Source organism: Pseudophryne corroboree, chromosome 4, assembly GCF_028390025.1.
Source record: "Pseudophryne corroboree isolate aPseCor3 chromosome 4, aPseCor3.hap2, whole genome shotgun sequence".
Classification (NCBI taxonomy): domain Eukaryota; kingdom Metazoa; phylum Chordata; class Amphibia; order Anura; family Myobatrachidae; genus Pseudophryne; species Pseudophryne corroboree.
The window spans coordinates 343,424,580-343,439,528 of NC_086447.1; the positions used below are offsets into that span (position 1 = coordinate 343,424,580).

General features: G+C 42.0%; 1 protein-coding gene across 1 annotated transcript in view; it reads left to right on the forward strand.

Annotated features, from left to right (window-relative positions):
* Window positions 1-9,281, forward strand: part of GMNC (geminin coiled-coil domain containing) — a 37,527-nt gene extending 28,246 nt beyond the window's left edge. Inside the window, exons 2-6 of the mRNA XM_063916453.1 lie at window positions 5,032-5,193; window positions 5,822-5,996; window positions 6,471-6,550; window positions 6,836-6,952; window positions 8,038-9,281. Coding sequence (XP_063772523.1) covers window positions 5,152-5,193; window positions 5,822-5,996; window positions 6,471-6,550; window positions 6,836-6,952; window positions 8,038-8,634 — 1,011 coding nt within the window. The 5' untranslated portion in view covers window positions 5,032-5,151 and the 3' untranslated portion in view covers window positions 8,635-9,281. The remainder of the gene's footprint in view (window positions 1-5,031; window positions 5,194-5,821; window positions 5,997-6,470; window positions 6,551-6,835; window positions 6,953-8,037) is intronic.
* The last annotated feature ends 5,668 nt before the right edge of the window (window positions 9,282-14,949 follow it).

Here is a 14,949-nt window from a genome sequence, read left to right on the forward strand (position 1 = left end):
ATCGCTCATAATATTGTTTAATGCATGTGCACCTTTAGGGTACACACCTAAAGATTTACCTGTCCAATCTGTCTGGTGGGAACAAAAATCTGGTTATGTATGGAAACAAATGACAATCATCCATTTGCTCACAAATGCTGGAAAATGGTTAAAAATGATTGTTTGGATAAATTTGTTACTTCAAACGGATTTAACCAATTCTTCTGAATGATCATTGTCTGTTTTCAAGCACCTGGGAGCCAATGGTTGCTTGTCATTTGCTTCCATACATTACCACATTTTTGTTTTATGAGCGATATGGCCATTTCTGACAGATCGGAACTACAAATCATTCATAATAATGCAGATCGTTGTTGGTTGGAGCTTCTGATCTTCCCTGCTGCAGGGAAGATCTGAAGCAATCGCCAACTACAGCATGCTCCTGGATGTAGCCACTCCCAGATCTTAAGATATATCTTATGTGTATTGTACTGCCGAAGGAGTTCAAGGGAAATCGTTAACGAGAATGCATCATTTACAGGTCGTCTAGTGTATGGGCATTTTTAGTCTTGTACTGTAAGTTGCTGTTTTCTTGTTTTGCACATTTGTTTATGTACAACAACAATAATAATAATAATAATAATAATAACAACAACAATGGCCCTCATTCTGAGTTGATCGCAGCAGCAAGAAAGTTAGCAATTGGGCAAAACCATGTGCACTGCAGGGGAAGCAGATATATCATGTGCAGAGAGAGTTAGATTTGGGTGGGTTATTTTGTTTCTGTGCAGGGTAAATACTGGCTGCTTTATTTTTACACTGCAAATTAGATTGCAGATTGAACACACCCCACCCAAATCTAACTCTCTCTACACATGTTATATCTACCCCTCCTGCAGTGCACATGGTTTTGCCCAATTGCTAACTTTCTTGCTGCTGCGATCAACTCAGAATGAGGGCCAATGTATGTTGAATACACAGTCACCAAAAGGTCCATACACACGGAGCAATATAGCTGAGAGATTTTGACTATATAGCCAGCAAGCGATAGCGATGCGTGTCCCCGCCAGATCGCTATCGCTGCTAAAAATAGACTGTGCAGGCAAGTCAATTTTGGCTAGGTCGCGGGAAAAGAAAAAGCATCCCCTTGCTTAAACGAGTTAGCCAAAATTGGCCATAACCAAAATTGCTGGTAAAGTTAGTCAAAATCTCCTACTGCCAGTTCAAGGGAAAACGCTCAATCAAAATCTCTCATAGTTAAAATCTCTCCATGTGTATGCACCTAAACATTATTAAAGTAAAGGTAGTATACACATTTGATTAAACATATGGTAACATATAGTGAATTTATAACATTCAGGTTATCTCTAGGCATGACAAAGCATCCAGATAGTTGATATAATAGCCCAATGTAGATAATATATGGCTATACATATAAAGGGTCAGGGGCCAGAGCTTCCAATTGCTTCTACTGCCTTTCCATTTGTATAATACAGTGGATGGGGGATGAGAGGGTAAGAGGCTGGTCTAGACTGAAAGAAGAGAAGAGCGTTTTTTGTGTCAGGGTACTCACCCTGATATAAGCAGACATTGCAGGGTGAATGTCAGTGTATAGCCCTGATTAGAGAACACAGAATGGTGTACATGAAAGGGATAGAGATGATGTTTCCTGCTGTCTCTTCATAGTGCCTGAGTGCGACTGATTTACACACCATGATTATCTGGAAATAGGGCATGACACGCATTTCTCCCTGTGATTGGACTTGTTTGCATAAAAACAACAACAACAAATATTGTATTGTAGGAATTTTCCAAATATCAATGCAGGGACAGCGACAGGGGTTCTGATAGGAGCCTGTTTCTGCAATGTTTAAGAAGTAAAGTGATTGTTAATGAGATCACTTTATTTCCAGGTTCTAGCCCTGGCTGCACTACTGCACATATACTGTACTAGTGGACAGTTGGCCTTATTCAGAGTTGTATGCAATGTTGATGTTGCACGCAGTAGAGCAATTATTTGCCACTGTGCAGGCACCAAAGCCATACTGCACACATGCAGCAATTGAGGCTCTCATTCCAAGTTGATCGATCGCTAGCTACTTTTTGCAGCCGTGCAAACGTATAGTTGCCGCCCACAGCGGAGTGTATTTTCACTTTGCAAGTGTGCGATCGCATGTGCAGCCGAGCGGGACGAAAATGTTTTTTGCAGTTTCTGAGTAGGTCTGAACTTACTCAGCCCTTGCGATCACTTCAGCCTGTCCAGTCCCGGAATTGACGTCAGACACCCGCCCTGCAAACGCCTGTACACGCCTGCGTTTTCCCTATCACTCCCAGAAAACAGTCAGATGACACCCATATACACCTTCCTGTCAATCTCCTTGTGATCGGTTGTGCGAATGGATTTGTCACTAGAAGCATTGCACAGCAACGATGCTTTGTAAACGTACGATGCGCGTGCGCATTGCGGTGCATACACATGCGCAGTAGTAACCTGATCGCTGCGCTGCGAAAAACTGCAGCGAGCGATCAACTCGGAATGAGGGCCTGAGTTGTAACAGCGCACACAGAGGATTTATTTGCAAAATGAGTAACAGAAATTTGGGGTATTTGGGGGGAGGTAAATGTGTGGAAGGTGGCTCTAGAAATGCACACGTTGGGAATGTTTTTAAACCATTTTCTGGGTGTGCCAAAATCAGGCACTGCAAATTTGCTTGCAGATGGAGAGCTCTTAGTGTTAAGGGTACACCCCTAAAGATTTATCTGTACAATCTGTCTGGTGGAAATAAAAATCTGGTAATGTATGGGAGCAAATGACAATTGGTCATTTGCTCCCAAATATTGAAAAACAGACAATGGTCAGTCATACAATTTTTTTGTTTCCACCAGACAGATTGTACAGATAAATCTTTAGGTGTGTACCCTTAAGGGGTACATGATTTTGACACATCGGGATGAGAAATCAGATGAAAAGTTATAAATCGCGGGTCAATCCGATCCAATGTGCGGTCCTGTGCTCATCGGATCGGAGCCTGTGGATCGCAGAAGCTGCAGTATAGATTTGTAGGATCCGGCGGCCTCTGGTAGCTTTGGCTGGGATTGCATACAATACAGCGGATGCAAAAGGACTACATACATAGAAACATAGAATTTGATGGCAGATAGGAACCACTTGGCCCATATACTCTGTCCCTTTTTTTATCCTTTAGGTAATCTCAACCCTTTTTGAACCTTAATTCTTTGTAAGGATATTCATCTGCCTATCCCAAGCATGTTTAATATGCCTATCCCAAGCATACGATGTATCATATGCGATCCTGCTGCCTTGGAAGTTGCCGGGCAGTTCAAGGGCAATGTATGCAACTTCTCCCTTTGGAGAAGTTGCACTAGTGTATAGCCACCTTTAGTATCTGGGAGGGATACTACAGATCCTACTCCTTGAAAATTCTATATGCAGCTTGGTAAATGTAATATTTTTTATCAGGCCCCATAGAAACGTATGGGGGCTTCTTTTGCAATCAAAATAGGGGACAGGATATAAGTTCTGTGGATGCTTAATAGTTGCAGGTTTACCCCAGAAAATTACTCTTCATGGGTTATTCTGCATTTTTATCTCTCTGTTATATACATTATTTGACATGTATTGTCCTAATAACTTGGTACTTGTTTTTGTTATTGTTACATACACCTGTCTGTTGAAAATAAATAAATGCTATATATTATATTGTACTTGCTATTTTTTGCCTAATAAACTAAATAAAAGGTTCACTGGATTAGACAAATTTATAAAAAAAAGTAAAAAAAAAAAAAGTTTGACAATTTTTTTTTGGAGCTATAAGATATTTTGCATGTTGAAATGATAGTTTTAAGCTACTTAACAGGTTCTGCTTTTGTTTACTGGAGTATAAGAATCTGCCAGACAGTCGGCTACATTCAAATGCATTCACATTATTTGCAATACAAAACAGCAAATATACAATTTAGGCATGCCTGAATGAATTGTGTATTTAACCTTTTTCTTTAAAATATGGTTATGTATAAATAAAACTTTGGATTGAAGTGAGTGGTTATTTAATTGCTTATTGCATTGATACACTTCTGTCTACACAAGCTGAATGAATTGCTGACTGGAAGTCATCTGGAGATTTGCTATTGTAATTAAGATTGCTGTCCTTGCTGAAGCGTGTACTGTGAGGAAACAATAAGGGTGATGCAAATACAGTTCTCTGGGGTCATAATTTAGCCTCCCTAGAAATGGTGAAATATGTTTGTAACGAGAGAATGGATGCAATTTGTCCTATTAACGAGTCATTGAGCCTTCCTAATGGGTTAACAGAATAAAGTGTCCTCTTGGGTGAAATAAAATAACATATCCATATGCCATTCTGCCTTTTCCCTCATTAGCCAGGGCTGTCCACAGGTTGTTATTATTAAGGCAGGTCAGGTTACTTAGGCGTGTGTGCACACTACATAGCAGGCAGATAAGTTTGACGATCCACATAAATCATAATGACAATTGACGACAAGGCACACTTCTCAGGCGCTGCACAGAACGAGTTCTTTTCAACATAACATTTCTACAGCCATGTAACAACTATGAATACTGTATATATAAGGTACACAAACCAATGGTTTCACCTAAATCACCTCTGAAAATCCTAGATTCTATTGTTCCAACGAGGAATGTGTATAAAGACCTTTTCACAATTTAATTTCAATTTTATTGAACATTCTAACAATACCAATGTGCTTTATTTAATTATAATACGGTTCAAGTAACACTTGGATTAGGATATATGACAATTATAGCTGATCATATTGCAAAATTTGTTTATTGCATATACAGTATTGTTAATATTACCTGTTTTATATTTTTCATGCATTTCATCTGAGCAATTCATACAGCCAGTACTTTTGGTTTTAAATAAACTATTAGGGGTCCTTTAGGAGGAGTCCTTCTGTGGTTTGGGTTTGCACTGTATGCTAATGTATGGGAGTGGAAGTCTTTGATCTCTACATTAGAAGTCTGCTGATGTCATACATTTGATTTGACAGATTGGCACCAAATCAGATCCGTGGGTTAAGAAAGTCACGGGGCGTTCCTTGTGCTCCCTTAGAATAGGACTGCCTCTTTCTGGCTTCCTTCAGTTCCATTTAAAGCTCAGTGGGGCTTTAATGAAAACGTGTCTGCAAATATCTCATTCAAGTAACAAGATGGTAAGTGGCTTGATGTGCGCAGGGAGTTCCCTATCCTATGGATTGTGCATTGCTTTTCAAGCGGGCTTCTGGTGGATACAAACATTTCATAAGATTTTAGAGATTTCTGAATTTATTGTTTTAGTGGTTTGGATGCTGCTGACAGTGTGATCAGTAAAGAGGATTTCCATTTCTGTCATTTCTGCGATTACTACAACTAACTGGCATTAACTTTGTTTCTACTTCCAAAACTCTGTTCTAACCACTGGAACGAAAGTTGTGCAATGCAGCTAAGACCAGACTCCTCTGTATCATTTGTATTGATTGCTAAACACGACTTGTATGTATGTATGTATGTATGTACTTGATCTAATATTTTTTATTTTGTTAATTGGTGACTGGTATGAAATTGGTGGATGCAAGAAGTAGGTTTTGGCTTGAGGTCTGGTTAGTGGAGGTGGAAGTGAGTGGTCAGCTGATCTCCGTTTCCATTCACACCAGCAGGGCAATATCTGCTCAGCAGCCAGTGTGCTCCTGCAGGGAATACAGCAGTACCTCGGACCTCCGCAAAGAATGTTGCTTTTGTTGTGTCTCAAAAGTCTGTTTTTGCTATATCTAACCAAGTCCTCCTCCTGTGTTACTTTTACAGAACACTATTCTAGCTTGCCAAGACCAGTACTTTGCAGGGGGTCAGGGCTATGATTGCCCATACTTCTCCACAACTTCAGCGGCCAGTGTTGATGTTTCCAAGGATACTTGGGTCTCTCTCTGGACTTCTGGTCTCCAGGACGACAGATCATGCAACCCAGACCCACAGTCCCACGGTATGTCCACTCTCTAATCACAGATGATGCTCTAGAGTTTGGAAAGCTTTCAGTACCACCTTAAAGCGAATCTCCTAATCCCTGCACCTGTTAAAGCAAAGTATAGCAATGCGTTTCCTTATGTGGATACTAAAGGAAAAGTAGCAAATTTTATTTCATATTTTTTTTTTTTTTTTTTTTTTTTTTTTTTTTTTTTTTATACATTAATTGGAGCTTGGAACAGTCGCTATTGACTTAACAATTTGTTATTTGGAAGTTGAAGCTATACGTTTTGTTTGTACTAGTGGAAATCTAAAACCGCTTTCATCCCTCCATCTCCTACTGGGCTTTCTAGAAGATAACTCGGAGAATACTTTAGGCACTTACATTACAATTAGCCGCTATTCCAAATACTAATTCACACTGACTACCAATGTTTGTGGCTAATTAGCTTTAATGAATAATTCTAATGTTTGTATTTTCATTTCCTTCCAGGACATTCATATATTGGGTGCACACTTCAAGATTACCTTGGGGAAGAACAGTTATCTTCGCAGATGTTCACAAACAAACAGGTAAATATGTGATTATTGTCTAACAAGAGGGCTAAAGATGTGTATGTGTGGGGGAGGGCTGTACCCCTGTCCTGTTATGTGTCATGACCCTTATCCAGCGAGCTTTAGTGATCATTTGAAACCGAAAGAGCTCTCCGCATGGGGCAGAGATCGGCAACATAACAGATATACCTCCAGTGTATCATTATCGCTGCATGACCGTATGCGTTGTATAACCTGGAATGTACTTGAGACAACTGCACCGTACAGTATGATAGTAAATCATGCCCTGCATCTCTCCCACAGCTCCAGGATACCTTGGTGCAGAGAGAAGAGGAGCTGGCCCGCTTACACGAGGAGAACAACAAGCTAAAGCAGTACCTGAGCTCAACTTTTGTGAAGTGCTTAGAGGAGAAGACGAAGGTGTGTAATCGCCTTTCACTACTACAACAATAGCTCTTTACATAGGTTTCCCTGCTAGCAGCTTCCAACACCATTTTATTATTAGTCAATAGAAATCGCTAATGTCTACAGGTGTAATTAATCTGCAGATAAAACTAACTACATGCTTATCAGGGCTAGATAGAGATCTCCTGTGATACGGGGCACACAGCCACGTGTGGGGGAGTCGGCACTTCTCTAGTATGCTGATCTGGCTGCAGCCGCACTGTAACTCTTTGTTGTCCGCAATCTTGAGTGCAAATTAACCCTTGTCTAGTAAGTGTTCTCCTTGGTGTGCTTGCAAATTGCACCTGCAGTGCACATCTAGGTTATGTCTCCTGCGGCGGTAATTTGTACTCAAACTCTCCAGCCACGTACCTGCAGGATTACTATCAGTGTGCAGGAATGTCACACACTAATCTATGCTCCTCACTTACACTTTTTTCCAAAGCCCGCCATACATAAATACTATAGAGCCTTGTACAATAAAGCAGCTTTTATACAACCTAAAATATTTGCCCTTTAACTTACTCCCTTAGGTCAGAGAGGGTGACGTTCAGCTGTCCAGCTATAGCAGAACTCGGTCATTGCATGTCACATAGAATTTGACAGCAGATAATAACCACTTGTGCCATCATTTACACACACGCTTACACACTAGGGTTCATTTTTTTGGTGGAAGCCAATTAACCTACCAGTATATGTTTGGATTGTGGAAGGAGTCCGGAGTACCCGGAGGAAACCCACGCAAGCACGGAGAGTATATACAAAGTCCACACAGGACCTTGGCCAAGTCCCAGCCAACAATGCTAGGCTGGGAATTGTAGTTCCACTACGATTGCAGAGTCACAATTTATCTCAACTGATTTATTAAAACGGATGAAGCACTTCCTTATGGGAATGAGAATATTGTTTAAAGCTGCTAGATAACTGTGCAATCGTAGCAGTCCCAGCAATTAATCCAGACTTCATTGTTTCTAGCTCTAGGCAGCCTATGCCTTTCTTCTGCTTCTGTACTGTTTAATGTGAATGTGTAGTTTAATAGTTCTTCTACATTTGTGTTGCAGAAATTGCTATCTCAGCATACTGTTTGTGCCCCACTAAAGAGGAAATGCAGAGTTAGCAGCCTTGCCTCCCCTGACCCTGCTGCTAAGAAGGCCAAGAGGAATCTATTCAATGAATTCACTGCCTGCGAGGAACAATCCAGCCCCCCTGTGGAAAACTGGGTCTTGCAAACCCTGGGACTGAAGGATGTCAACACGATCGATGATTCTGCGTCAGCTAACTACAGTGCCATAGCCACAGAGCTGGCCAGCAGCGACTATGGCAATGTGAAGGACTCCCCATCATCTGGATACAGCACCGTGCACCTGACACCTGTACACAGCACCTGCACCCAGGACTCTCCCTCTTACATGCAGGAAGTCTCTCCAACATCATGTAGCCCTACATCACTGCCAAAGAGCGAGCCTGTAAGTCCCTTTGGGTCTCCTATCTACTACACCCCTGAGGTGTCCCCAAACAAAACTGAAGTTGCCTTCTCTACATCACTGAACCCCCATTGCAATGTGAAAACCCACAGCTTCTCCAACGGGCAGGCATTTGTCCGCAGAGACGGGGAAGGGGGCTGGAAGTTCACATGGGTGCCCAAGCAGTCTGAATAATGCCCGGCATGGGGTCTATTCCTGGGACTTTCCGGGGCGTTTTTGCACTTGACTAGTCATGAGGACCTGTGAAGATTGTTCAGGACAGAAGCGTGATACACATCCCGATGTTGCAGTCTACATATATATAAACCATTGCCAGTGCTAATAAGGGATCTTCATCTGTTTACATGTGAATCTGTATAGATATATTTTCCGTGAAAAATAAGTGATATGCTAACAGTATTTATTTCTGTTTTGGTTCTAAGTGCAATTAACGCCAGTGCAGTTCTACAGTACATAGGTAGTTCTGGGAAAGCCCCTATGTAAATTGCTGCCTGCGAGTCCTTTTCTCACTGCCTTGTGTATTGTGCGGTGGAGTTTTCGCCACAATACATATGAACTACCTGCATGAAAACTGCTGTATGCTGACTGTGAACACAAAAGACGTTTATTTCCTGCTCCCTGTACGTCAGTGTAGTTAGTCTACACTAGTCACTGCCAGGCTGTACATGTGTGGGCAGGTGCACAGCCCTTTGTCTCCTCATCTCTGATTAACATGCGGGGTTCCCCAATAACACCGATGTACCAAGCCTATTTAATGCATTAATGAGGAGCAGTCTCCTGTGTTCACCTGTATATAAATAAACCGTAAACTATTTTCCGAAGTACTGGCATTGATTGTCTCTATTATATCTATTCTATTCACATCTAACTGGGCTATTCTTCTTTTACTTAATGATAAAGGTATGGTTTCATTACATACTGAGTAATGCAGCAATTACTGGAATAAGATCATATTTTTAGTAGGTAAGGTCTATCAGAAGCAAGCTAGCGTGTAAGACAGTGTCCCTGCCTGCTTACCTGGACATGCTGTGACTTCTAGTTCCCTAACAGATGAAGAGCAGCAGAGATACATGCATTTAGTATTGGTTTATGAAACTCTCGGCTCTGTATTACATATGTAAGTGGGAGAGATTGGTAATGTAAGAGTCCACCGATTATACATTATACGCATCTTCCTCTAATATCGGTGCTACATGCCAATACCTTTTGTTAATACTATTATTTTTGAGATCCATAGTTATAATTAAACAGCAGAATTTATTTCTGATCACTTCAATGACGTCAGTTGGACTTTTGCTGGCACTAGAAGTGATATTTTGTTTCCATTCTTCCTCTCACCCTCTGAAGATACACATAAACTGTTTCAGATTGCTACACAATTACACCTGACTATAACACCGATGATCGCTGCTGCACCAAATACACTGACCCTTAATCATACTTGCCTACCTGACCCTCTCCATGAGGGAGAAAATGCTCTGTTCAAGGACTTTCCTGGTAATGTATGATTGCCATCACCTGTGGTGAAACTCCTTTCTTATCAATTAACTAGCTCACCACAGGTGATGGCAATCATACATTACCTGGAAAGTCCAGGAACAGAGCATTTTCTCCCTCATGGAGAGGGTCAGGTAGGCAAGTATGCCCTTAATGCTGCCAGGATATGGTCTGCAGTGGTGGCATTTGCAGTGTGTGGTGCTTTGCTATGGCCTGGGGCTGTGGCGAGCTCCGATAACGACTGATCACTGGTATATGGCCTGACAAGCAATTCATTTGTCAACTACTGCATCGAAGTAGATCTATAATTAAGGAGGTGTTGAGTTAATTAGTGTTTAGCCTACAAGTACAGGGTGCGAGGTCTAGTTTGTAAATCACATTACTGATAAGATGAATAGGTTTATTTGTAGCCATGGGTAGTCTATTCTTCCTGCCAGCGGGTCGCCCGGCTATCTGCATTGTATCCTGATCTCTCCCTCACTTTAGTAATGAAGATAAAGAGCAAGCTCTTTATGGCTTGTCTAGTCTACCTTCCACTGTCCAGTTGTTGTTAAACCAGATGTACCGGGGAATGCTAGCTGGGCATGCTAGAACTTGTAGTCCCACAATAGCTGGAGAAGCACCATCTGCGATTTATAGTAGTAATGAAGCATGCGGAAAGCTGATTCAAGAGTCATTCGTCTCTCCCCTTTGGCACGACCGATTTATTTGAACAAGATCCTGATTCATCAAATTAAGCACTCCTTATGTACTCCGTGCACTTGTCTCCCTGGGGCCCAATGTATAGTCCCGGTCCTGGCTGATCTGCTCCATACAAGTAGATACCAGACACTTCTAGCAGGTGTTCTGACAGATTGGAAAGGAGACCTACGTCTGGTTACCTGATGCCCAGCACTAATAATTGTGTCTGTGCATTTGCCACACTTCTGTATGGAACTGAAATAATGTTTTCAATACAGTAGTGGGGAATACTGCATACACACCTTCTGAGACAGACTTAAAATCACATGAAACCACTACTAGGGAATGTACAGTAGGGTGGTAGGCAAAGTTAGTCCCTTTCCTGTGTTTGTTATAAAGTAACTTTTACTTATACTACATTTCATTGGTCTTTTTTTTTTAAATATACATCTGTGTATATTACATACAGATTTGTAAGTGGCAATTAAATAATTTCATGTGCCACACTCATTGCTAATATTTTGAATGCTAGGTTGTATCATGGCATTTTTATATTTATCAATTTTACATCCGTAATGCCCAAGTATGATACTCACAGTAACAGTCTAATTTAAGAAAGCATAATAACCTGAACCAATAGCGGTCACTAATGCTATTTAGATGTCCATCCAGATCTGTAAAAGTACTTCTCTAAAAGGACACGTGAAATAATTTATGTATCAGTTACAAACGTTTACCTACATTACCGGCTGATCTACTTCTAACTAAAGAATTCTCCAAGCCTAACACTATGAGCTAGGGCACAGAGAGAGATGTGGGGCAGCTATTTATGCGAACCCCCCCCCCCCCCCCCCCAAATAAATGTGTAGACCATTTGTGTGTTGACCATTGTCATGTTGACCTTTTGAACCTGTCAACCTTAAGCATTGTCGACCTTTCATATGCCAACTAGTGATGAGCGGGTTCGGTTCCTCGGAATCTGAACCCCCCCGAACTTCAGCCTTTTTACACGGGTCCGAGGCAGGTTCGAACCTTCCCGCCTTGCTCGGCTAACCCGAGCGCGCCCGAACGTCATCATCCCGCTGTCGGATTCTCGCGAGACTCGGATTCTATATAAGGAGCCGCGCGTCGCCGCCATTTTCACACGTGCATTGAGATTGATAGGGAGAGGACGTGGCTGGCGTCCTCTCCGTTTATAGAGAAGAGAGTAGAGAGTTAGAGACACTATTTAGTATTTACTAATTTTGGGGAGCATATTAGGACTGGAGTACTACTACTTGCTGATAGTGTGACCATTGACCACCAGTTTAATTAATCCGTTCTGTGCCTAAAAAAAAAACGATACACAGTGTGACACAGTCACATACCATATCTGTGCTCAGCCTCAGTGTGCTGCATCATCATATGTAATACTGTAGTGTATATCTGACTGTGCTGAGTGCTCACTGCTCACACAGCTTAATTGTGGGGGAGACTGGGGAGCAGTTAGAGCAGGAGTACATAAATAATATATTTTAAGTACAGTGCACACTTTTGCTGCCAGAGTGCCACACTGCCAGTGTGACTGACCAGTGACCACACTGACCACCAGTATATTGTGATTGTCTGCTTAGGACGGAGTACTACTTGCTGATAGTGTGACCAGTGACCACCACCAGTTTAATTAATCCGTTCTCTGCCTGAAAAAAAAAAACGATACACAGTGTGACACAGTCACATACCATATCTGTGCTCAGCCCAGTGTGCTGCATCATATGTAATACTGTATATCATTATCTGACTGTGCTGAGTGCTCACTGCTCACACAGCTTAATTGTGGGGGAGACTGGGGAGCAGTTATAGCAGGAGTACATATTTTAAGTACAGTGCACACTTTTGCTGCCAGAGTGCCACTGCCAGTGTGACTGACCAGTGACCACTGACCACCAGTATATTGTGATTGTCTGCTGACCACCAGTATATTGTGATTGTCTGCCTGAAAAAGTTAAACACTCGTCGTGTGGTGTTTTTATAAACGCATTCTGCAGACAGTGTCCACTGTCCAGCAGGTCCGTCATTACATAATATATACCTGTCCGGCTGCAGTACTAGTGTGATATATATATATATATATATATATTTTATTTTTATCTCATTATCATCCAGTCTATATTAGCAGCAGACACAGTACGGTAGTCCACGGCTGTAGCTACCTCTGTGTCGGCAGTCGCTCGTCCATCCATAATTGTATACCACCTACCCGTGGTTTTTTTTTCTATCTTCTTGATACTAGTAGCTTACTTTAGGAGTCTGCAGTGCTGACAGACAGTGTCCAGCAGGTCCGTCATTACATAATATATATACCTGTCCGGCTGCAGTACTAGTGTGATATTGTTAGGGTCTCCTGCCCTGTGCTGCCACGTCGTCATGGCAACCGGGAGACGAGTGCTAGTGGAGTAACCTGAGCGCAGCTGATACTCCGGTTCGGGTCTTTTGCTGTGCAGTGGTTATAGGCTCTGTGCACGGCAGGGGATCCGGTGCTGGTTTTTGTGCTCACAGTCTGTGAGGTCTGAGTGGGGCGTGGACAGCACCTGCTTTATAAGGCCTCTTTTCAGGGTAAGCAGATGCTGCTGAATCTTTGTTGGTTAGTCAGTTCATGAAAGTTAGCCAGTACTGTGTAGCTTTGTATTTGTTTGTTGCTTACTGCAAATAGGCCTGGGGATTTGGTATTACACTCTGCCAATCCAGACCTAGCAGTAAGACTGGAGTCAGTCGTTTAGCTTGCTGGGGTTCTGTTACTACTCTGTGAACTTAGCAAGTTTGCGGCTGTATTCTAAGCCTTGCCTGTCTAATCCTGTCTCACTGTGCTAGGTGTCAGGGGTCAGTTTAGTGGCAGTAAGCTAAAACCTGTGCACTGCAAGTGAGAAATAGGATTGTGGAGACTCTCCTTGTGTCTATCATTCCATCTCTGACCAAGGAGTTTACTGCCACACCCGTTGGTAACCCTTTAGGGTTTTGCTGTTGCCCTTAGCAACAGCATTTCAGGTTCTCTACGTATTAAAACACAACATCTTGCTTTTTCCATCTGTGCAGTTCTAATACAAGGGAGATACCCAGTTCCTTAGCCTCTGGGCTTCTCTGTTCACTTTGTGTGTATTTTGTTACCCTATTACCTTCTGTGTACGTTATGTCATATTCCCCAGTTTGTCTGTGAGTCCATTTGTTTTGCATAACAGTTCAAACACCAGTACATTCCTGCAGACACTGGAGTGCATAACAGTTCTGACACCAGTACTTTCCTGCAGGCACTGGTGTGCATAACAGATATATATATATATATATTTTATTTTTATCTCATTATCATCCAGTCTATATTAGCAGCAGACACAGTACGGTAGTCCACGGCTGTAGCTACCTCTGTGTCGGCAGTCGCTCGTCCATCCATAATTGTATACCACCTACCCGTGGTTTTTTTTTCTATCTTCTTGATACTAGTAGCTTACTTTAGGAGTCTGCAGTGCTGACAGACAGTGTCCAGCAGGTCCGTCATTACATAATATATATACCTGTCCGGCTGCAGTACTAGTGTGATATATATATATATTTTAATTTTATCTCATTATCATCCAGTCTATATTAGCAGCAGACACAGTACGGTAGTCCACGGCTGTAGCTACCTCTGTGTCAGCAGTCGCTCGTACATCCATAATTGTATACCACCTACCCGTGGTTTTTTTTTCTATCTTCTTGATACTAGTAGCTTACTTTAGGAGTCTGCAGTGCTGACAGACAGTGTCCAGCAGGTCCGTCATTACATAATATATATACCTGTCCGGCTGCAGTACTAGTGTGATATATATATATATATATATATTTTATTTTTATCTCATTATCATCCAGTCTATATTAGCAGCAGACACAGTACGGTAGTCCACGGCTGTAGCTACCTCTGTGTCGGCAGTCGCTCGTCCATCCATAAGTATACTTGTATCCATCCATCTCCATTGTTTACCTGAGGTGCCTTTTAGTTGTGCCTATTAAAATATGGAGAACAAAAATGTTGAGGTTCCAAAAATAGGGAAAGATCAATATCAACTTCCACCTCGTGCTGAAGCTGCTGCCACTAGTCATGGCCGAGACGATGAAATTCCATCAACGTCGTCTGCCAAGGCCAATGCCCAATGTCATAGTACAGAGCATGTAAAATCCAAAACACCAAATATCAGTAAAAAAAGGACTCAAAAATCTAAACTAAAATTGTCGGAGGAGAAGCGTAAACTTGCCAATATGCCATTTACCACACGGAGTGGCAAGGAACGGCTGAGGCCCTGG